This window comes from Delphinapterus leucas, chromosome 1, assembly GCF_059928025.1.
Source record: "Delphinapterus leucas isolate spDelLeu-1000000601 "Yukka" chromosome 1, BTC_Dleu_Yukka2, whole genome shotgun sequence".
Taxonomy (NCBI): domain Eukaryota; kingdom Metazoa; phylum Chordata; class Mammalia; order Artiodactyla; family Monodontidae; genus Delphinapterus; species Delphinapterus leucas.
Genome location: NC_143129.1, coordinates 81,924,771 through 81,948,877, shown reverse-complemented (window position 1 = coordinate 81,948,877; position 24,107 = coordinate 81,924,771). Strand labels below are relative to the sequence as shown.

The window sequence follows — 24,107 nt, the reverse complement described above, 5'->3', positions numbered from 1 at the left end:
CCTCTCAGTCTGACCCAAATCTTCATGCAACTAATGATTTAGATTTTCCCCTCAGAATAAGGCAACCACAGTGCGCTGTCTACTTGCTAGCAAGGGAGAGGGGGAAGGTGTCATTAAAAGGAGGAAGTGTAGGGACCAAGCAGCATCTCTTTTACGTACTCCTTCTGCCTGAGCTCCTCTCGAAATCCAGACTTATAGAGACCCAAGGTGGAAGGACAGCCAGTGTCACCTCCCCAGAGATGGAGAGGAAAAAGAGCAGTGGGGGTTAGGAGAAAAGGCGAAGGAAATGGTTAAAACAGTTTTTACCTTACAGAAGTGGGTGCTGTTCCAGGACCTAGAAGGGGGGTTCAACTCTGGCAATGCGATGGCGGAGGTGGGTACAGGGAGGGGCGCCACCACAGTCCCAGCTGCCTTCCAGCTGTCAACGCCAGAGCTTATACAGGTTTACCCAGGTTTACGAGCGGCGGTCCTGGCTGGATTGTGGCTACTTCCGGACTCACGCCCACGACCGGGGGGCACTGGAGGAGGGTGCAGGCAGACAGGGGTGCAGCCCAGGTGCTCCCAGGTCGCTCAGAGCGTCTTCGGGATTTCTGAGTCGCCGAGTCTAGGGCGTGCGCTCCAGGCCCTGTCTACAAGCTGGTTTTCAAAGGAAGTTTGTGGGTTTTCTTTTTTCTTCTTTCTCTCTGTCTCTTTTTTCCCATCAGGACAAAGAAAAATCAGTCAAGGACAAGCTCCCCAAAGGAGGAGGAGCCTGCCCAGCACTGGAGGATTTCCATTAGGGCTTTCTGATCTGGTCAGCAGCTTGGTGATCAGCAGTGAGGGAGAGAAACAGGGAGAGAAAAACAACAGACCCTTTCTCTTCCCTCCGCCTGCCGCTGGAAGGGACGGAGCACTTGTGCCTCTCTGGTGAGAATAGGGAAGAGCAAGGGCCCTTGCTAAGTGGGGAGGAGCAGGGCTGGACAGCAGCAGCTTGTTGGATCTCTCCGGGCATGGCAGTCCTTTGCCCTGGATCCAAAGAAGCAGGGCCAAAGAGCGTGATATTTCCATATTTATTCATTTAAAGTGAAAAAATCCCGATCCTTTCCAAGTCCTTAATGAATCATTTTTTTAGTCTAGAAATGAAACCGGTTGGGCTGTGCCTGGGTAGTGCAGAAGAAGGTGTGGAAGAAGCCCCAGGCTCTGGGAAGAGTGCAGCAGGGAGAAAACCAGCTGAGCAAGCAGGAGATCCAATACCCCTGTGCTCTAGTCCTTGTTCCCACCACGGGCCACAGCTTCTCATCTGTCACCTCCTCTCAATTCCTAGCTTGGGGAGCAGGGAAAGCTGGTGTGAGGCTGGTGGTAGGAAATAAAGGGATGGATTAATAAATAGGGGAACATTTGATGATGAGAATACCTTTATTTGCAGTACTCTGCACCACCCTGGGGCTGGAAGGTGGCAGTTAAAGGAGGTTGGAACCCTACTCTACGTTCTGAAGGGCCCTCCAAGCTCTACTTACAGGGCTGCCGCAGGATGAAACTTCAAGCAACTCCGAAGGCTGAAAGAGCAGTTGGAACAATGAGGGAGGCAGGGAGCAAAGAACCCAGGTTACAACAGTCCAGGAAAAGAATGAGACATTTGCCGACACTGTAGAAAAAAAACAGGCTACAGAAAAGCAGCAGCAGGAGTTGGCGAGAGACTGTAGGTATTAAGTAAAGAAGAGCGGTCAAAGACTACTCTAATGTTTTTATAACATGTATAATCACGCAATTGGTGGCAGTTTGTCAGTTTGGTAAGGAAGAGAATTCGAGAGAGAGATGAGGAGCTGTTTTTGCCCAGTGTAATTTAAGATGTCAACCAGATGGGCGGTGTAATATATGGAAAGATGCTATACTTAGCCTGACTCAAGAGGGAAAGTTCAGATGCCACAAAGATAGGTTATGTGACACATATACACTGTGATCTCAGAAAATTCTCCTTCCCTCAATTCTTGGGGCCATTTTGGCGCTTCGAGACTACACTTCCCAGGACGCCCTGCACCACGCCCCATTTCGCGCCTCCAGCCCCCACTTCGCTCCTCCCGTGAGTCCCTGGGCGCAGAACTCGGCCTCCGCCGCTGGGGGCGGGGCGACGTCGGACTCCCGGGGCCCTTGCTTACGCACTTCCTCCCGGGGTCGGGGCCGAGTCGCGGTGTGGTGGGTTCGAGTCCCACCTCCCGACTCGTCTCAATCCCCTGAACCCGGGGCGGGGCTCATTCGCCAGTTAACCTCTCCGCGGCGAGGGGCAGTGGCACACCTTGAGCTTCACCATGGAGGACTATCTGCAGGGTTGTCGAGTTGCTCTGCAGGTAACGGACCCCTGTCTGTGATCGTAAGGAATGGATCCTGGGGTCGCGGAAGGACAAAGATGTGGGACCTGGGGAGCCCCGAGGGTCTATGTGGAGGGAACGCGGAATTGTGGGGTGGGGGCTTGGGATCTGATCAGGCTTGGGGCCTGAGGAGTGAGGAACGAGAACCGATCCCTTGAGAGTGGGAATGCTGCTCAGTCACCCCACTCCTGAGCTGGGGGCTCCTGCCTTTGGGGTCTGCCCGAGAGCGGGGAGGCGGAATTGTGGGTCTGGGTCCTGCCGCTGAGCCGCTGCTCGCAGTTTCTGGGTCAGTTCCGTCAAAAGGATCGGAGCTGTGCCTGCCGCGACGTGTGTTTGTTCCTTTCTCCCCGCCCCTCTTTCAGTTCTCCGCTCACGAGGCCTCCCGGGCCCACTGGCCTCCAGGTGAACCCCGCGGGTACGAGGGAAGCTGCGCCCACGGCTTTGTTGCCTCTGAACGGCGGTTTCTGTCTGGCGGGCCTAATTCATTCTGAATTAAAAGTGGTGGTAGCAGGCATGTCTGTTGACTACAACCTGCATTCCTTTGCCTCCAGTTTTCTTCATTGGCCTTAACACACACAAATTACATAAAAATCCGCGGCCTGGACTGGATAAGCACAAAGTGTGTTTGGCATCAAAACTATAAGCATGACTCCTGAATGCTTTGTGGCTTATTTTTGGTACTCCCTGAGCGGGCTGGAATCTCCCAGCCTTGCTGACTGGTCATGCAGCCTTAAGCCGCTATCCCCAGTTAGCAGCAAAAAGCTGGCCAGAGAGAGGCTCCAGGAGGCCACCTGGCCCCCCCTACTTCAAGTTACACTGCCCCTGGAGAAACCTAGACAGATGGTTGACTTTGTTTCCTTTTTAAATATCTTAAACTCTACAAACTCCCCTGGGTGATAAGATTCTGGTCTTTAACAAATCCTAAAAGTCACCGAATTCCTCCTGCAGACTCAGCTGCTGTCGTAAATGAATACCCTCACCTGAAGAATAGGAGTGAAGTTCAATTTTAACACCAATTACACCAAATTTTTCCTTGTGAAATACAAATTTGGGGAAAGTTGTTTTAATGCATAAGGCAATTTGGGACCAATTCATTTTGGTTACCTCTGATTTCCACCACAGGGAACTCATTGGAGGACTAATATAGAGTCTTTGTGGCACATTCCAAGGGCCAAGAAGTTGGATTTTGTTTCCCCCCGATAACCCAAATGACCAGTCTGTTCTCCACCATTTGGTAGAGTCCTTGAACCTGAAACCTCACCAGATAGCATTTCATTGCATGCATCTAGACTACAGCATCTGAGTACATCTTCCTCAGGAATATGAAGCTGAAAAATACTGGATTTTTTCAGTATTACTGATATCCTGACCTTTGTCTGTCTGCATTCATCCCCCAAGGAGCAAGATCTATATCTTCCTTTTTCCAAACTTGTGAACTTGTGAAGGTGAGGTCATATCTTAGCGCTCTTATCACACAACCTGGCCGGGGCCAGGAGAAATGAGAAAATTAGACTCTAGCAATGTTAGTGGGTGAACTGGTGGCAGGACATACAGGTGGACACCAACAATTTAGATTGCTTTTAATTATAGAAGTAGTAAATGTACATAGGGAAAACTGTTAATACAAAAAGGATATGAAATTAGAAAAAGAAAAAGATCCTTTTTCTTCTCCCTATCCAATTCCCCAGAGGCCACACGGTTGTTTCTTGTGTAAAGAAAGACATGATTTAGACAGAGACACTATTAAGTTTGAGTGTTGCTATTAAACCACATATAACTTTTAGGAAATTGTGAATGCTTGCCTTTTACACAAGACAAACAGCTGATAACCCAGCCACCTCTCCTGCTGATACCATATTTTCAGCATTTGATACCAGAGAAATTTTCTACAGTCTCTGCCACAATGATAGTAGGTTGTTCCATTTAAAAGAAATCCTGTTTGGGGTTCCCTGGTGGCGCAGTGGTTGAGAGTCCGCCTGCCAATGCAGGAGACACGGGTTCGTGCCCCGGTCCAGGAAGATCCCGCTGAGCCTCCTCCTCGTACCGCAAAGAAAAAAAAAAAAAGAAATCCTGTTTAAGTTAATGTCCTATTCATGGTGAGTTATCTTTCACTTTTAGTGGGGAAAAAAAAAATCTTTCCTTCAGGGTGGGGCTGCATTCAAGTTTAGGTGTTCATCCAGAAGCTTTGGATAATCTGTGTTGTCTGCACTTCTCAGGAATGAGGCAGGAATCAGGAGTGGCTGACTATCCTTAGAAATTTGCAGTCCTTGCATCAGTATCAGTCAGTCCCATTTTCCCTGCTGGGAAGGCTTCTCTATCTCTGGCTCCTTGTCTCCTTTTTTCATTTCTCCCTCATTAACTAATTTGTAGAGTAGGCATCAGACCATATGCAGCCTTGGAAGGGAAGTAGTTGACTTTGCCAGCCCTGAAACCCATCCCCTCTCCCCCCCAACTCCATGTTGAGGCCGCAAAGAACATCAGGATACAGTCATTTCAGCTAGTGGGTTTTTGTTTTTTGGGATGTTTTGTTTTGTTTTGGCTCCGTAGCGTCTTTGTTGCTGCGTGCGGGCTTTCTCTAGTTGTGAGCGGGAGCTGTGCGGGCTTCTCATTGCAGTGGCTTCTCTTGTTGTGAAGCACGGGCTCTAGGTGCACAGGCTTCAGTAGTTGTGGCACGCAAGCTCAGTAGTTGTGGCTCGCGGGCTCTAGAGCGCAGGCTCAGTAGTTGTGGCGCATGGGCTTAGTTGCTCCGCGGCATGTGGGACCTTGTTCGAGCCGCACCAGGGCTCGAACCCATGTCCCCTGCATTGGTAGGCGGCTTCTTAACCACTGCGCCACCAGGGAAGGCCTAGGTTTTTTTAAAGAAGAAAAAAAGTTTATATCTACTAGTGGCTCTCAGATTGTATTTCTTCCATTGGCAGCTCAGGTTTCCTCATGCTCTAAGTATAGCTATATTTGCCCGGAACTCTTCCTCTGATGGTCAGAAAACTGAGGCTTGTGCTTTCAGCTAGTGGGGGATGGGGTGGGGGATAAGAGTTAACATGTTTTTCCTAAACAAAGAGGAGAATGGTACCTTGTAAGTTAGGCATCCATATACCCGACTTGCCTAGGACAGTCAGTTTATTGAGACATAATCATTAATTGCACCCCTTTTCATTCTCAAAAGTGTACTGGTTTGGGCTTCCCAGGTGGCGCAATGGTTGAGAGTCCGCCTGCCGATGCAGGGGACACGGGTTTGTGCCCCGGTCCGGGAAGATCCCACATGCTGCGGAGCGGCTAGGCCCGTGAACCATGGCCGCTGAACCTGTGCGTCCGGAGCCTGTGCTCCGCAACGGGAGAGGCCACAACAGTGAGAGGCCCGCTTACCACAAAAAGAAAAAAAAAAGTGTACTGGTTTGAACAACAAAGTATATAGTCACCTAACTTGTATGCTACGTTAAGGATTTGTGATACATGCCTTTGAAAAGATAGCGAGTTCCTTAAGGTAGTAGTTAAGTTCTGTATGAGAATCCCAAGTGCCAGAAGCTGGAAGTGCAGGGGAAGGGACTGCTGTGGCCCGGGTGCAGGGAAGGCTTCACAGAGAGAAGGGGCTTGCGGTTGGGCTTGACTGGACAGCAAGGGCTAGAGAAAGGAGAAGACGGAAGGGAGCTCATCTGTACTACTACAGAGTAGGCTCTTGTGTGCGATCTCATTTAATCCTCATAACAACTTCATGAAATTGCTTACAGTAGTCTCCTTATTTTTATATGAGGAAAAAGAGGCTTAGAGAGGCCAAAGTCCCACAACAAGAAACACAGCTGAGATTCAGCTCCAGCCTGTGGTCTTTTCAAATGGCAGTTCTGCTGATTTCAGACAGAGAAGAACAAATAGTGCAAAGGACAGCGCTGGGAATGTGCACATCATGTATTGTGGGTGGCGAATGGACCAGTCATGGTGGGGTAGTGGTGGGTGCTGACAGGGGAAAGGAATGCCACCACCTCCCTTGGTTGTTCCTGTTCCAAGATTGGCTGAAAGTCCCAGAGTATTCCTTTTGTGTTAGCTCCTTTGGTTTGCTGTCTGAGCTTGACTGAGCACAAGGGGTTAGTCATTCACCTTCCTCTGGGGGTCATTTCTCCTCCCCTCAGAGCCATGAAGTTGCATTTGGTCCCTACTTTCTGCTTTTCTGCTTAATCTTCTCTTGGTGCTGGGGATCTGACTGATCCTGATTCGGCTGCCACTTGGAATAAAACAGCACTAACATGAGTTTTGGAAAGATTCTCCGAGGGCCTCTTCAAGCCCAGCAATAGGCCTCTCCCCCTTGCTCTGCCTTTTCTCTGTTCCTCTTCCCTTTATTCTCCAGAGTCAGGGCCATATGGCCTCTCATGTTTGTATAGTTCCCTCTCTAGAGAACATGGTGCCCTCCCTTACTGCTTCACTGATCAAGTTATCTCAGCAGCCACTTATCTCAAGTGCTTTGTTGCCACTTTGGTCCACAGCCATCTGGGCAGTTCTTGGTATCTAGGAAACAGAGGGGCCTTCTCTGGTATCAGGAGGACGAATTGCAAGTCAGAGGAGTTAATATAGGCCTTGGGTCTTGGGTACAGAATTCTCATATTGTGTTGGCAAAGAGTTTAATATTGAAAAGAATCTTCCCACTCCCATGCTGTTCAGTATGAATGGGTCTTGGCTGCCACCCTCTTGAAATAGGCTTAGAGAAATGGGCACAGGGGAGAACCCAAGGGCAGACTTTCCCCAGAGGCCCTTTGCCCAAAACCTTGACAGATAACCTCTGTCTTTTGTCCTTGTCTCTAGGGATGGGAGTAGGAGATGGAGAAGAGGGTGGTTTAAAAATAAAAACCTTTCTAGTTACGAGATAGGACAATTTATGCCACCAGAAGTCTTCTAAAATTGTCCCTTTCTGGCTTTGGCTTTCTGGGCAAGTGAGGGGAGTGGGTAACAGCCAATACAAGGAAGATGATTCTAGGTTCTCTTTTTTCCTAAAGTTACATTACTTGATAAACTGTTCCTTGTTATGTTTTATTCCTCTGAACACCTTTCCCACTTTTCTAAACTCTTCTATCTAGCAAATCTTCCCTGATTGAAGAAGCCAGAGTAGATTTTCACCTTTCTGGAACCCAGTATTTCTCAACTGGGGGTGATTTTGCCCCGCAGGGAATATTTGGCAAAGTCTGGAGACATTTTTGATTGTCATGACTGGAGGTGCTGCTGGCATCTAGTGGGTGGAGTTTGGGGGATGCTGCCAAACACCCTGCAATGCACAGGACGGCAGCCCAGTGCTGAAATCAAGAAACTAGTGTGTTGCTTTTGTCTCTCTTATTCCTTCCTCTCTTTCAGAAGTAGGCTGAGATAGAAATTCAAAAGTAAACTGGTAAGATAGAATCCTTGTGCCTAAGCTGAGCCATGGACTGTATAGTCTCATTCCACCTGGCCAAATGCTTCTACTTGGAATGAAATAATAATTCTTACAGTGCCTACCCCTTGGGTTGTTTTGAGGATTAAATGATCAGCTAATGCATGTAAAAATATTAGAACAGTACATGGGGGACTTCCCTGGTGGTGCAGTGGTTAAGAATCCGCCTGCCAATGCAGGGGACACGGGTTCAATCCCTGGTCTGGGAAGACCCCACATGCCGCAGAGCAGCAAAGCCTGTGCACCACAACTACTGAGCCTGCGTTCTAGAGCCCGTGAGCCACAACTACTGAGCCCGTGCGCCTACAGCCCGTGCTCCACAACAAGAGAAGCCACCACAATGAGAAGCCCAAGCACCACAATGAAGAGTAGCCCCCACTCGCCGCAACTAGAGGAAGCCCTCACACAGCAACAAAGACCCAACACAGCCAAAAAAAATTTTTTTTAATACATGGCACACTCAATAGATATTTTGAAACAAAACCCCTCTCTTTGCTATTGTGGGCACCTTTAGGTGTTTTTGTTGTTGTTGTTGTTGTTGTTGTTGTTTTTTTGCGGTATACGGGCCTCTCACTGCTGTGGCCTCTCCCGTCATGGAGCACAGGCTCCGGACGCACAGGCCCAGCGGCCATGACCCACGGGCCCAGCCACTCCGCGGCACATGGGACCCTCCCGGACCGAGGCACGAACCCCCATCCGCTGCATCAGCAGGCGGACTCTCAACCACTGCGCCACCAGGGAAGCCCAACACCTTTAGGTTTTAATGAATTTTATTTAAAATTCTGGTAGGGAGATGCAAGGGAACAAGATTAATAATAACGACAGATATGCCTCCCTCCTCAGAGTTCTTATCAGCAGAAACTTTTCAAAGCTTTAAAAATAAAAGTTCCAGCAGCAGCAGCAACTGTTCTTGCTTTAATCTGAACCTGCTGGGGAAAGTGTCTGTTTCTTGCGTGTGAGAGTGTTGTTTATATCTGGTTATGGTTGAAGCTCCTCTGGGTAGGGGGAGTTTTCATGGACTAGATATCTAAATAATGAACTAGATCTTATTTTTACCTTTATTTTCAAAGTCTGTTCACCTATTCTCGTGATTTAGAAATGCAAGGATTCTTTTCCCTATTTTAAAAATGGGAAAAAAGTACAAACCAGGGTTGATATGGTTTGAATACATCAGCTACCCCAGATGCTTTACTTTTGACTTCTCCTCAAGTGCCCAGAGAAGCATAAGAATCAGAGAATGATTTACTGCTGTTCTTCTGAAAGTTAACATTCAAGGAGACAGTGTAGTAGAGAGGAAGGAGCACTTTTCCACTAACTATAGATATGTGTGGAATGCTTAAAGCTTAGCTAAAACACTTATGCCCTCTTAACTAATATCCTTATCCATGAACTGAGGACCCATAAGACTATATGACCTACCTCCTCGGTGAAGATCAGTGAGAGGATGTGTGTGCAGCCCTACATGAGAATAAGGTAACCAGAAATGGATGGAGATGCTTTTGTTAATTTCCCACTCTCCTGCCTCTCTAGGAGTCCCGACCCATACATGTTGTGCTGGGAAATGAAGCCTGTGACTTGGACTCCATGGTGTCAGCTCTCGCCCTGGCTTTTTATCTGGCAAAGGTGAGTACCTAGGAACAGAGTGCCTTAAAATGAAAAGATTTGGGTTCAAGACCCAGCTCTGCTACTTAACAGCATTTAGCCTTGGGTAAGTCAGATCTCTTAACTTTGCTGAGTCTCCTGTCACCAACTATAAAATCTGAAATGATAATATTTTGCAGTGTTGCTGTGAGGATCAAATGAACAAATGTATTTTGAAGAATTTGTAAACTATAAAGCAATATTCAAACAGTTAACTATTGAATTCCTTATGGGTATCAGTGGTCTGTGTATGTTCCTCATGCCCATGTCAGCTCTGGAGGACTGATATTGCCTTCTCTCCAGCATCTAGAAGTAGGTCTTTTCCGTGAGTTGTCTTGTTGACCTTCATGCTATTGCCAAGAAGGAGAGAGGGGAAGGGTCATCCTTTTATTTTGATAAGACTGGGTAACTGCGGCTTTGAGGAAGGCAGTGACTTACCCAAGATCATGTCTCCCTTGGTCCCAATAGTCTTGTGACTTTTCCTATCCTATTACAGAACATAGCCATACCTTCTTTTCACTTTCCTCTCTAGACAACTGAGGCTGAAGAAGTCTTTGTGCCAGTTTTAAATATAAAACGTTCTGAGCTACCTCTACGAGGTGACAATGTCTTCTTCCTTCAGAAGACTCACATTCCAGAGTCCCTCTTGATTTTCCGGGATGAGATTGACCTCCATGCATTGCAGCAGGCTGGCCAGCTCACCCTCATCCTTGTTGACCATCATGTCTTACCCAAGTAAGTGGAAGAAAGTTAAGCTGATACTTACCATGTGCCATGGGCTGTGATGAGTAAGGTTTTTAAAGAGTAGAAGAAAGAATGTTTTCTCATAGGATCTCACAGGCTAAGCATAGTTGATGGGTGATATCAGATATAGAAAGACAATAAAAAAATATTGTCAGTTCTCTAGTTATACAAGTAATAAAAAGAAATAGAAACACGGAGAGTTCAAACTAAAGGATAACTCAGAAATATTGTAAATCTACCTTTGGTATCATTGTTTTAAGATTTCATGGCAGATTTATTACAATAGAAACCTTTGAATAATGGTTACAACGGCATTTTTAACTTTAAAAAGTTAGCAACATCATTTCCTCCATAAAGCAATATTTCTTTAATGCTATTTAACAAACATACACACCTATAATAATCCCATCCCTAATTTAGGACTGGAAAAAAAACTGCCAACAAAGCAATACGAGTACAAGACCTTCCCAAGTGTGTCTAGCTCCTGCTAATAGTAATATGAATATTTTTTCCTTAAGCACACTGGTTATAGCAGGACATTGACAGAGGACAGCCTAAGGGTACTAATCCAGCTATCCACTCACTCATTAATAAACTTCTATTTAGAGGACGAAGGTGAGGTAGAATCTCTGTCCTCAAGAAGTTGTCAGTCAGAGGAGGGAACTAGGTAAACAGGTCATTGTAATGGGTGTTAGAGGTAAGTGGCGACCGTCACTCTAGGGGACAGTAGTTACATGAAGGATGGAGTGGTTAAATATGCAAGAGGGGAGTAGAGAGGAGTGTCAGGAAAGGTTTCCTAATGGAGTTGATCCTTGATCTCAGTCTTGAAAGACTAGGTATTTGCTTGGTGAATGAGGAGTTGAGGTAGTTAGCAAAACGCAGGCAGGTATGAAATAGCATGGTGAGTTGGGAGAACTGAGATTTGTTTTGCATAACTGGAACATAAAATATGAGGGAGGAGTAGGACATAAAAACGATAAGACTAGAGAGGTAGGCAGGGGCCAGATCATGGAGATCTTGTAGGCCTTGCCAAGGAGATTAGACTTTATTTTGAGCAGTGGGGAACTATTGTTAATTCTATTTATTCCAGATCCTAGCAGAACCAAATTTGCATTTTTCAAATGCTCTTTCAGGTAGTCTTATAGAGGACAGTTTCGGAGGGCACTGGAAGCAGGTGTTTGGTTAAGGAACTATTGGAGTAGTTCAGATGAGAGAGATTGAGGGCCAAGAATAAGGCAGTAGCAGAGGGTTGGGAAGGAGGGAATGGATGGGAATTGAGCCAGAAGCCACAGGTGACCTGCATGAAATTTGGATATTAAGTGAATTGAGGGAACAGGAGAGATTTAGATGTTGGGTGTCCAGGTGTCAACTGGAAAGACAACCCTAAAGGATATCAAATATGTGGGTGAGATACTGGTAGCAGATACTTCATCAAATTCACCTATACGGTGTTTAAAGATGGCTTTAGTTATAATATTTAAGAGAAGAACTGAGAGGAGTGAGGCAGAGGTAGAAGTGATCAAAGGTCTAAGTGTCTGCCTATGATGTCTGTTTTCTTCATGAGTGAGGTGCCCCTACCTATCTTTCTTTCTCTTTTCCCCCACATCTCCCCCATTTCCCACGCAGAAGTGACGCAGCCTTAGAGGAGGCAGTAGCAGAGGTGCTAGACCATCGGCCCATCGATCAGAAACACTGCCCTCCCTGCCATGTTTCAGTTGAGCTGGTGGGGTCCTGCGCTACCCTGGTGGCCGAGAGAATCCTGCAGGGGGCACCAGAGATCTTGGACAGGCAAACTGCAGCCCTTCTTCATGGTGAGGGTGGCTTGGGGGTTGGGACCTGATTAGATCCTTTATTCCCATGCCAGAGAAGGGAAAGTGGAGAAGTCTAGACTCTTCCAGCCTGACCACACCCTCTCAAAGCCATTTAGTAGGTATGAAGGAGGGGATTCTTTCAGGGGGCAATTAGGCATTAAAAAGGCTGTGGGATACTTTGTCCTTTGAAGGCCTGTGGAATACTTTGTTGGAGAAAGCAGAAAGGGAGCACAGAACAACAGACCTAGAAGCTGCCTATTAGTAGCATTGTATAATGGAAAGAGGACTAGCCAAAGAAGCAGGAAATGAATTCTAATACCATTTCTGCCCAGGAAGTAGTTATATGACCTTGAGCAAATCTCTTAACCTTTTTTGTTCTTATTTTCTCCATTTGTTAAAAAAAAAAAAAGAGAATTGGATTAGACTATCTCTTCTAACTGGAATTTGGCCTGTGGAAGAGAGATCATCTCTCTCTGACTAGGTTTCAAAATCTCCAAGAATTGAGATATTTACACTTCCTTTCTACCTTTTCCCCATTTCCCTGACTACATTTTAGTTTGGATTTGGGATGTCTTACTCAGGACATTGTCCCAGTTTGTTTTGTCTTCAGTGAGTTGCCATACAGTCTCCTTTGGTATTGTGTCCATTTGGTTTGAGGGTTATGTGTGTTCTAGTTGTCAGGAATGGAGGGCCACAGGATTTGAGTTCTGCCATCGTCCTTCTCTGCAGGAGCAATCATCCTGGACTGTGTGAACATGGACCCTAAAATTGGAAAGGCAACCCTAAAGGACAACCAATATGTGGAGAATCTAGAGGCCCTCTTCCCAAATCTGCCCAAGAGAAATGATATCTTTGATTCTCTGCAAAAGGCAAAGTTTGATGTATCAGGTATGAAATGTTAAACTGGTGGACAAAAGCCTTGTTCATTATGTTCTTGAATACCGTCAAAACAATTTCAGAGCGTGCATAATGATTTAAGCTTTATACCAGAAAGAAGCTAGGTAGTGTGTGAGTCTGATCATGAATTAATCAGTCATTTACTGGATTGTTCTATCCTGGCTATTGGGTGGATGAGAAGGAATATATTAAGAGTCTCAGAGGTTTCTAGTCTAATTAGAGAATATAGACATATAAATAAAGTATGCTGAGGGAATACAGTCATCCCTTGGTATCTGCAGGGAATTGGTTCCAGTATCCCCCACAGATACCAAAATCCTCGGATACTCAAGCCCCTTACGTAAAATGGCATAGTATAATGAATACAGTCGGCCCTCCTTATCCGCAAATGTGAAGCCCGTGGTACAGAGGGCCAACTCTACTGAATTATCAGAGTGAGATCTGGATAAATGGTTAGGGAAGCAGAAGAAACATTTAGGGTGAATATACAAAGGACGAAGGAAGAGAACAAAAAAACTTCCATGATTTGTTACCCAGCTACCGCCTGTTGACGTTAAAAAAAAAGAAAGAGAGCTTCCCTTCCCTGGTGGCGCAGTGGTTGAGAGTCCGCCTGCCGATACAGGGGACACGGGTTCGTGCCCCGGTCTGGGAAGATCCCACATGCCGCAGAGCCGCTGGGCCCGTGAGCCACGGCCGCTGAGCCTGAGCGTCCAGAGCCTGTGCTTCACATCGGGAGAGGCCACAACAGTGAGAGGCCCGCATACTGCAAAAAAAAAGAAAGAGAGGTCCCACTTGTACTTTTAGAAAAGTAAAACAACACAGAATGGGGAAAATCAGGAGTAAAAGCCTCTCTTCTTCCATTTACCCTTCTCCCCAGAGTCCCTTGCTCTAAAGGTACCTATTGTGACCCAGTAATCAAAAGTAATTTTTTATTTAGAGTAAATTTCTATTGGGACTTCCCTGGTGGTTCAGTGGGTAAGACTCCGTGCTCCCAATGCAGGAGGCCCGGGTTCGATCCCTGGTCGGGGAACTAGATCCCACATGCATGCCACAATGAAGATCCTGCATGCCACAACTAAGACCCGGTGCAGCCAAAATAAATAAATATTATTTTAAGTGAATAAATAAATTTCTATTATATAATTACATCCTGAGTTACTAGCCCTGTTCATTGCCCCAAAGAGAGGCTGTGTTTTTCCTCTTCCTTGACCTGTCTTGGTGTCTTCACCTTCCTGGTCTTGGGACCCTGGGTTCTCTTGGTTCTCTTGTTTCACCCTTAGTCTCACATCCACTTTCTAGGACTGACCACAGAGCAGATGCTGAGAAAGGACCAGAAGACCATCTCCAGACAAGGCACCAAGGTGGCCATTAGTGCAATATATATGGATTTGGAGGTAAGAGCAAGATGTAGGTGTGGGTGGGAGAGAAAACCTTTAGTTTTTTATGTAACCTTGCCCCTCACTCCTGGCTCACCTCCAAAATGTATCTTACCCCTCCTTTTCTCCATCTCTACTCCACAGTCCATCGTCTCTCACTGCACTACTGTAATGGCCCCCATGCTGGTTTCCCTGCCTCCACTTTTGACCCCTGCAAACTGTTCTCCCCACAGCAGCCAGAGTGATCTCTTTAAGACATGTCAGATCCAGGGGAGTAACCTGGTGGTCTAGTGGTTAGGACTCAGCGCTTTCACTGCTGTGGCCTGGGTTCAGTCCCTGGTCGGGGAACTGAGATTAAAAAAAAAAAAGATATGTCAGATCCTATTGGCCCCCTCCCTTTACTGCCTTTTCATTGTACTTCTAATAAAATCTAAAGGCCTTACAGTGGTTTATAGGGCCCTCCTTTATCAGGCCTTTGTCCTTTTCTCTGACTTCTTCATTCCAGCCCCATTCCTACACTCACAGTACTGTAGCCACCCCAGTTTTCTTTCTGTTTTTCAGAACCATTAAGTTTACTCTTAGCTCTCAACTCAGAGCCTTTGCACTCCTTTTGCAGAGCTGGCTCCTTCTTTTCATTCAGGACTTAGCTCAGGTGTCTTCTCTTTCAGGAGGTTTTTCCTGACCACCCTAACTAAAGTAATATCCTCCATGCTCAAAAATCTCTAAATATTACTTTTTTTTTTGTACATGCAGCTTGTGGGATCTTAGTTCCCTGACCAGGGATTGAACCTAGGCGCCCTGCAGTGGAAGTATGGAGTCCTAACCACTGGACTGCCAGGGAATTCCCATTTTGTTTTCTTCATAGCACTTAGCACACTGAAATAATCATGTTTCATGGTTTCCTTGTTTACTGTCTGTATTCCTCTGCTAGTTTATCAGCTCCACCAGAGCAGAGACCCTATTTCTTTTGTTTCTGCTGTATCTCCAGCACCTTTGACAATGCCTGGCGCATAGTGGATGCTCAATGAATTTTGTCAAATGGGTGAAGGAATATAACTCCGATAGTGGTATTTTAATACCTGGCTCCATATCTTATTGGTTTAAATCATTCATCTGATCTGAACATGTACTCTCATAGACTGCACAGCTTTCTCCTAAATAACATGTAAAAATTTTTACTAAATAATTAACTGAAACAGAATAGCATGGCCTCTTCCCTTGCTACTTATAACCTAGTTTTGTAACCAAACATAAGAACACAAAAGGCTTGCCAGAGTACCATAATCATAGTACAAATTGACACATTAGAAATGCTAAGGATAAAGAAAAGCCCTGATCTAAAGCAGCTGGTGGTATTATTCATTGGAGGAAATACTGCGTGAGATTTTGGAGAAGAATATAGATAGATAGACAAAGAATGAAGAGCCAAGGATGGAGTTGTCGTGTGTCTGTACTTATTTGTATGCGCCATTGTTCTGCTTTAGAATAAAAATATCCTCAAGGCAAAGACCTTGCTTGATTGATTGTAAGAGCAGGATAGCCTTGGACATACCAGGCACATTACGTACGTTACCTTTTTTTTTTTTTTTTTTTGCATTACGCGGGCCTCTCTCTGTTGTGGCCTCTCCCGTTGCTCCGGACGTGCAGGCCCAGCGGCCATGGCTCACGGGCCCAGCTGCTCCACGGCATGTGGGATCTTCCCGGATCGGGGCACGAACCCGTGTACCCTGCATCAGCAGGCGGACTCTCAACCACTGTGCCACCAGAGAAGCCCCATTATCATTTTTTAATTCTTAAAACAATCAAGTTTGGTAAATGATTTATCCTCATTTTACAGATGAGGAAACTTAAGTCCAGGGATCCTTGATCATATAGCTGATAGGTAACACAGCTGATTTTCAAACCAATTCTGTCTGAACCCAAAGCCTCATTCTGTGAGGCTCATAGAATGGCCTCATAGAAAGGCTCATTCTCCTCATTCTATATATTGCCTTCCAGCACATAAATAGCACAGAGTAAACATTAGATACCTTTTTTATGGAGTACAAGTCCCAGGTTAACATGCAAAGAAACCCTTCGTAAGCATCTTCTGTTGAGGGTGATAATGAGGATCCAGCGGCAGCCCCTCATCCCTGTCCATTTCTTCTGTTTTAGGCCTTTCTGCAGAGGTCTGGCCTCATTGCAGATCTCCATGCCTTCTGCCAGGCTCACAGCTATGATGCCCTGGTCGCCATGACTATCTTTTTCAACACTTGCAATGAGCCAGTGCGGCAGTTGGCAGTTTTCTGTCCCCACACAGCACTCCGAGTGACGGTGAGTCCCTGTCCCTTCTCCAGCCTGAGGACCCTACAGAGTTCTGCCTGTACGCACTGTCCTGTGCTATAAAGACCTCTCCTTCATTCTTGTATTTATCCAGAGGTCCTTGATCTGTTTCCAGAATCGCCACTACCTGCTTTTTTCCATTCTCTCTATGTGTGAATATCCTTAATCATACTCTTGTTGAGAAAGGGAGGTTCCAAAGAGAATTAGAGACACAATTCCTACTTAGAAGAAATTGAAATCAGGTTAAAAGGACGTGTTATAAATCTGGAGTTAAAACTAGATTCTTGGTTTAAGCATTAATTCCTCACCCCTGAAAATCAATTCCTTTCTTTTTACCTTATTGCCTTGAAAATTGGAAACAGATGAGAAACCTTTTCTACTACTTAAGCAGTTTGTGCTAACTCTGTAGAGAAGTGGTCTAGGAGCAGGTTTGGTTTTTTTCCCTGATCTTCCATTTAGCCACCTTTCCCACCTCCTCCCCTTTCTTTTCCTCTGTTGGTTACTGATAAGCCCAGGGAAGAATTTAAAAGTGGACTTAAGGCAGTCCAGGGATTCTTCAGATTTCTTAGCAGCGAGGACTGCTGAAGACTGGTCTGAATACAGCTGGATAATCTTTTTTGTGCATGAAAGGCATGTCTGCCCCTTCCCACCTCTCTTTGTCTTTATCTTCTCCTCCAGGAAGCAAATGTAATTTCATTCAGTGGAAAGTAGTTTGGCATTGTGGAAAGAACTACAGCCTTTAAAGGCAGATATATAGGCTTTTCTGTCCCAGATTTGCCACTTACTTGCTCTTTGACCAAAGGCAAGTCAGTTGACTTCTGATTCTGTAAATGTCATATTACCACCTACTAATTAGTGTGATGTAATCATTAAACATAATATTATATGTAAGGTTCATTGCTGGGCACAATGCTCTCTTTACTAATCATGTCATGAAGGAAAGGGTGCTTTGACCATACGAAGTACCTCTCCCCACCTTCCTAAATCTCCCCTCCTTCTCCCTGCCATGGTCCCTCTGGAACTCTGTAGGTATCTGATAACTCTACCATTGCCCAGGCTGCCTCTGTGCTGGAAAGTGGTAGTCCTCTTTTCACGGTCTGCCCTACCATTTCCTCTCTTCCTCCTGTGTTAGAAATAGTATAATATAGTAATTTAGAACACCAGCTCTGATGACAGACCTGAGTTCAAGTATCAGCTTTGTTTCATTCAAACTTGACCTTTGGCGACACATAGTAATCAAACTGACAACAATTAAAGACAAAGAAAAACTATTAAATGCAACAAGGGAAAAATGACAAATAACATACAAGGGAACTCCCGTAAGCTTAACAGCTGATTTCTCAGCAGAAACTCCACAAGCCACAAGGGAGTGGCACGATGTATTTAAAATGATGAAAGGGAAGAACCTACAACCAAGATTACTCTATCCGGCAAGGATCTCATTCAGATTTGATGGAGAAATCAAAAGCTTTACAGACAAGCAAAAGCTAAGAGAATTCAGCACCACCAAACCAGCTCTACAACAAATGCCAAAGGAATTTCTCTAAGTGGGAAACACAAGAGAAGAAAAGGACCTACAGAAACAAACCCAAAACAATTAAGAAAATGGTAATAGAAACATACATATAGATAATTACCTTAAATGTGAATGGATTAAATGCTCCAACCAAAAGACACAGGCTCGCTGAATTGATACAAAAACAAGACCCATATATATGCTGTCTACAAGAGACCCATTTCAGACCTAGGGACACATACAGACTGAAAGTGAGGGCATGGAAAAAAGATACTCCATGCAAATGGAAATCAAAGGAAAGCTGGAGTAGCAATACTCATATCAGATAAAATAGACTTTAAAATAAAGACTGTTACAAGAGACAAGGAAGGACACTACATAATGATCAAGGGATCAATCTAAGACGAAGATATAACAATTATAAATATATATGCACCCGACATAGGAGCACCTAAATACATAAGGCAAATGCTAACAGCTATAAAAGAGAAAATCTACAGTAACACAATAATAGTGGGCGACTTTAACACCTTCCTTACACCAATGGACAGATCATCCAGACAGAAAATTAATAAGGGGGCTGCCCTGGTGGCGCAGTGGTTGAGAGTCCGCCTGCCGATGCAGGGGACACGGGTTCGTGCCCCGGTCTGGGAAGATACCACATGCCGCGGAGCGGCTGGGCCCGTGAGCCATGGCCACTGAGCCTGCGCGTCCAGAGCCTCTGCTCCGCAATGGGAGAGGCCACAACAGTGAGAGGCCTGCGTACAGCAAAAAAAAAAAAAAGAAAGAAAGAAAATTAATAAGGAAACACAGCTTTAAATGACACAATAGACCAGATAGATTTAATTGATATTTATAGGACATTCCATCCGAAAACAGCAAGATTACACTTTCTTCTCAAGTGCACACAGAACATTCTCCAGGATAGATCACACCTTGGGTTACAAATCAAGCCTCGGTAAATTTAAGAAAATTGAAATCATATCAAGCATCTTTTCCGACCACAACACTATGACATTAGAAATAAGTTACAGGGAAAAAAACGTAAAAAACACAAACACATGGAGGCTTAACAATACGTTACTAAATAACCAAGAGATCACTGAAGAAATCAAGGAGGAAATCAAAAAATACCTAGAGACAAATGACAATGAAAACATGACGATCCAAAACCTGTGGGATGCAGCAAAAGCAGCTCTAAGAGGGAAGTTTATAGCAATACAATCCTACCTCAAGAAACAAGAAAAATCTCAAGTAAACAATCTAAACTTACACATAAAGGAGAGAAAGAAGAACAAACAAAACCCAAAGTTAGTAGAAGGAAAGAAAAAGATCAGAGCAGAAATAAATGAAATAGAAACAAAGAAAACAGTAGCAAAGGTCAATAAAACTAAAAGCTGGTTCTTTGAGAAAATAAACAAAATTGATAAGCCTTTAGCCAGACTCATCAAGAAAAAGAGGGAGAGGACTCAATAAAATTAGAAATGAGGGACTTCCCTGGTGGAGCAGTGGTTAAGAATCCACCTGCCATAAATGCCCATCAACAGACGAATGGATAAAGAAGATGTGGTACATATATACAATGGAATATTGCTCAGCCATAAAAAGGAATGAAATCGGGTCATTTGTAGAGACGTAGGTGCATCTGGAGACTGTCATACAGAGTGAAGTAGGTCAGAAAGAGAAAAACAAATTTTGTATATTAACGCACATATGTGGAACCTAGAAAATGGTACAGATGAACTGGTTTGCAGAGCAGAAATTGAGACACAGAAGTAGAGAAAAAACGTGTGGACACCAAGGGGGGAAAGCAGTGGGGGGTGGGAGTTGTGATGTGGTGAATTGGGAAATTGGGATCAACATGTATACACTGATGTGTATAAAATGGATGACTAATAAGAAAAAATAAAAAAAGAATCCATCTGCCAGTGCAGGGTTTGATCCCTGCTCCGGGAAGATCCCACATGCCACAGAGCAGCTAAGCCCGTGCACCACAGCTGCTGAGCCTGTGCTCTAGAGGCCACAAGCCACAACTACTGAACCCATGTGCCACAACTACTGAAGCCAACACGCCTAGAGCCTGTGCTCTGCAACAAGAGAAGCCACCACAATGAGAAGCCCGTGCACCACAACGAAGAGTAGCCCCCACATGCCACAACTAGAGAAAGCCCACATGCAGCAATGAAGACCCAACACAGCCAAAAGACAATATGGTACTGGCACAAAAACAAATATAGATCAACGGAACAGGATAGAAATCCCAGAGATAAACCTGAGCACTTACGGTCAACTAGTCTATGACAAAGGGGGCACAGATATACAATGGAGAAAAGACAGTCTCTTCAATAAGTGGTGCTGGGAAAACTGGACAGCTACATGTAAAACAATGAAATTAGAACACTTCCTAGCACGATACACAAAAATAAACTCCAAATGTATTAAAGACCTGAATGTAAGACTGGACACTATAAAACTCTTAGAGTAAAACATAGGAAAAACACTCTTATACATAAATCACAGCAAGATCTTTTTTGACCCACCTCCTAGAGTAATGGAAATAAAAACAAAAATAAAGAAATAGGACCTAATGAAACTTAAAAGCTTTTGCACAGCAAAGGAAACTATAAACAAGATGAAAAGACAACCCTCAGAATGGGAGAAAATATTTGCAAACGAATCAATGGACAAAGGATTAATCTCTAAAATATATAAACAGCTCATGCAGCTCAATATTTAAAAAAACAACCAACCCAATCCAAAAATGGGCAGAAGACCTAAATAGACATTTCTCCAAAGAAGACATACAGATGGCCAAGAGGCACATGAAAAGCTGCTCGACATCACTAATCGTTAGAGAAATGCAAATCAAAACTACAATGAGGTATCACCTCACACCGGTTAGAATGGGCATCATCAGAAAATCTACAAACAACAAATGCTGGAGAGGGTGTGGAGAAAAGGTAACCCTCCTACACTGTTGGTAGGAATGTAAATTGATACAGCCACTATGGAGAACAGTATGGAGGTTCCTTAAAAAACTAAAAATAGAACTACCATATGACCCAGCAATCCCACTACTGGGCATATACCCAGAGAAAAACATAATTCAAAAAGACACATGCACCCCAATGTTCATTGCAGCACTATTTACAATAGCCAGGTCATGGAAGCAACCTAAATGTCCATCGACAGATGAATGGATACAGAAGATGTGATACATATATACAATGGAATATTACTCAGCCATAAAAAGGAACAAAACTGGGTCATTTGTAGAGACGTGGATGGACCTAGAGACTGTCATACAGAGTGAAGTAAGTCAGAAAGAGAAAAACAAATATCATATGTTAACACATATGTGTAATCTAGAAAAATGGTACAGATGAACGGGTTTGCAAGGCAGAAATAGAGACACAGATGTAGAGAACAAACGTATGGACACCAACGGGGGACAGCAGGGGCGGGGTGGTGGTGGGATGAATTGGGAGATTGGGATTGACATATATACACTAATATGTATAAAATAGATAATTAATAAGAACCTGCTGTATAAAAAATAAATAAAATTTAAAAAAGAAACAAAAAAAACTTGACCTCGGCAAGTTACCTAATCTAAGCCTCAGTTTCCCTACCTGTAAATGAGGGTAACAGTAATACCAACCTGTAAGGTAGTTGTGAGGATTAAATGAGGAAATTAATATTTGAAAATGGCCAGACGTGGCACAATGCTTGGCATACTTCCCACCCCAACTTGATCTATTTATTCTTTCTGCCTGTATTCTTCTCCTGACCTCAATATAGTAGATGCTTGTCCCATCTCAGCTAAGGATAGAGTTCAAGTTTTTGAGCACAGGAATACCCTTGCAAATAACAATATTCGAGGAGGTGGGAGTCCCAGGTTCTGGTTCAGACTCTACCATCATCTACATTCAAGGCACTTAATCTCTCTGGGCTTTGGTTTACTTATGAATAAAATGGAATATATCATCTCAAATGTTTCTTCTGTTTCTAAAATACTGTGTGTATTAGTTGATGTGCCTTTGTTGCAAGCAATAAAAAAACCCTAGATGACTTAATTAAAAAAATATATTTTTTATCCTCTATAAGAGAAGTCTCTTAGAAGTCTCAGCTTTTTGCTTCACCACCTTATATACCACTTCCCCATCTTGTCTCCTTTTTAGGTCTGTGGAGTCCTGGAACGCTCCCATTCTCCGTCCCTGAAGCTGACCCCTGCCCCAAGCATCCACCCTAACCTCCAAACCTATCTTCAAGGCAACACCCAGGTCTCTCGAAAGAAACTTCTGCCTCTGCTCCAGGAAGCCCTGTCAGCATATTTTGACTCCACGAACATCCCTTCAGGACAGCCTGAGACAGAGGGTTTGTCCAGGGAGCAGGTAGACAAGGAATTGGACAGGGCAGGTAACTCCCTGATTCCTGGACTGAGTCAAGATGAGGAGGAGCCTCCACTGCCCCCCACACCCATGAACAGCCTGGTGGATGAGTGCCCTCTGGATCAGGGGCTGCCGAAATTCTCAGCCGAGGTCATCTTTGAGAAATGTAGTCAAATCTCACTGTCAGAATCTACCACTGCCTCCCGGTCCAAGAAATGACTGTTGGGAGGGGAGGGGGAAGTGAAAGAGGTTGCTTGAACCACCCTGAATGCATGTTTTGAGATGTTTCAGCAATTTTGTCTTCATTGTTCCAGGATCTGGTATACTGTTCTCATAAACCTAGGAGGAGAAAGAAGTAAAAGAAAGCTGAGCTGGCATTCTCCCTTTTCCCCACAATCTCTACCAATCAAACAAATTTTATTATTTAATTTAACTCCTTAAATCTGCACTGACTCTCCTCTATTTCATTTGCCAGGGTCATGATGTGATAACATACACAGTTCCAGCAGAGTGGCACAGAAAGAATGTGTACCCCAAAAGTGCCCTAAGTCAGGCTTTTTAACAGAACCAGTATTTCTTATGGAACCAAACATTCATTGTCTCCAGTGTTCATTTATTCTCTTATTAATTCAAGTATTTATTGAACACAATACCTACTTTTAGCTTCTTCCAGTTTTTAGCCTTTAGTTGATTTTCACCTCCATGACTCCTCTTTCTGCCCCCAATTAGGTGATGGTGTCTCATTCCCAGTTTGCTAAATTTCTACTCTGAGCTTATTGTGACTGTTTCGGGATTGTTTGGGAGCAGATTGGAGGCCATTATCTTCTGTCCTGATCAGCTGGCCTGACTCTCAGTTTCTTTGGATCCCTCTGACTCAGAGCCACAGGGACCCTGAAGAGACCCAGAAGACCCCCCTGGTTCTTGAGAGTTCAGGAGACACCTGGGAAAGCCTTAAGACCTCATGGGCACTCTTCGCAAAAGACAGTAGAACTACAATGAGACCCCTGGCTCTGTCGATTTCTTATCCATCTGATTTTCTCCTTGGGCATAGTAGAAGGAAACACGGAGTTCATACCGACTGCCATCAACTGTGTGTCTTTTGTCCAGACACTCACTCCTCTAGATCTCATTTCCCCGTCTGCAAAACTGATGTTCCCTGGTTTCTGTGATCTGCCTGTTGCCACACCGTCCTTTCTTGCCTCTGCTTCTCTGGTTTTTTGTTTGTTTCTTTTTCCCTGGGAGTGCTCAGGGTCACTGAATTGTCTGTTTATTTGTGATTGTACCAAGGTACTCAGCCTCATGTAGCATGTACAGGAGTATGATTCATACCATAGTGACCCAGCAAAGAGCTCCCTTCCACTGACTTGTTCTGCATGTGTATAGTCTCCCTTTTCTCTTCAGACCAACCTGTTCCCCCTTTTCCTACCCCACAGCTCTGCTCCCTGTAAGTTTTCAACAGTTTTGCTGAACAGTGGGGTATGTGATGGTTTTGGCATGATGTCTTCATATGAGGGAAACTGACTTCACTTTGAGGGGATGTTTGTAGCCATTGGAAGGTAAAAAGTGGCGTGATTACTGAACCAAAGGAATTTATGTTTTGTAACTTGGGTACTTTTATTTTGCATTTTGTTAAAGTATTAAATACTTTTTTCCTGTT

The 24,107-nt window shown here is 44.5% G+C and overlaps 2 protein-coding genes across 8 annotated transcripts in view; one reads left to right on the top strand and one right to left on the bottom strand.

Moving 5' to 3' along the window:
• The window catches only part of MINDY1 (MINDY lysine 48 deubiquitinase 1), a 9,280-nt gene extending 8,225 nt beyond the window's left edge, over positions 1–1,055 (bottom strand). The window contains exon 1 of one of the 4 annotated variants that reach the window (XM_022564260.3): positions 307–1,055. The gene's annotated coding sequence lies outside the window, so the exon portion shown is untranslated. The remainder of the gene's footprint in view (positions 1–306) is intronic. The other 3 variants (XM_089915895.1, XM_022564258.3, XM_022564259.3) reach the window with 3 other exon arrangements.
• On the top strand, positions 504–24,107 carry PRUNE1 (prune exopolyphosphatase 1). Of its 4 annotated transcripts, XM_089915900.1 has the most exons (9): positions 504–1,566; positions 1,970–2,039; positions 9,283–9,375; positions 9,926–10,128; positions 11,764–11,948; positions 12,678–12,836; positions 14,145–14,239; positions 16,376–16,534; positions 22,241–24,107. In XM_089915900.1, exons 1-9 carry the CDS (start codon positions 1,511–1,513, stop codon positions 22,667–22,669), a joined length of 1,449 nt encoding a protein of 482 aa, XP_089772026.1. In that variant the 5' UTR covers positions 504–1,510; the 3' UTR covers positions 22,670–24,107. The 4 variants fall into 4 exon arrangements, with proteins under 4 accessions (XP_089772026.1, XP_022419969.1, XP_022419970.1 ...); XM_022564261.2 differs by lacking the exon at positions 504–1,566 and having other exon boundaries at positions 1,642–2,324; XM_022564262.2 differs by lacking the exons at positions 504–1,566; positions 16,376–16,534 and having other exon boundaries at positions 1,642–2,324.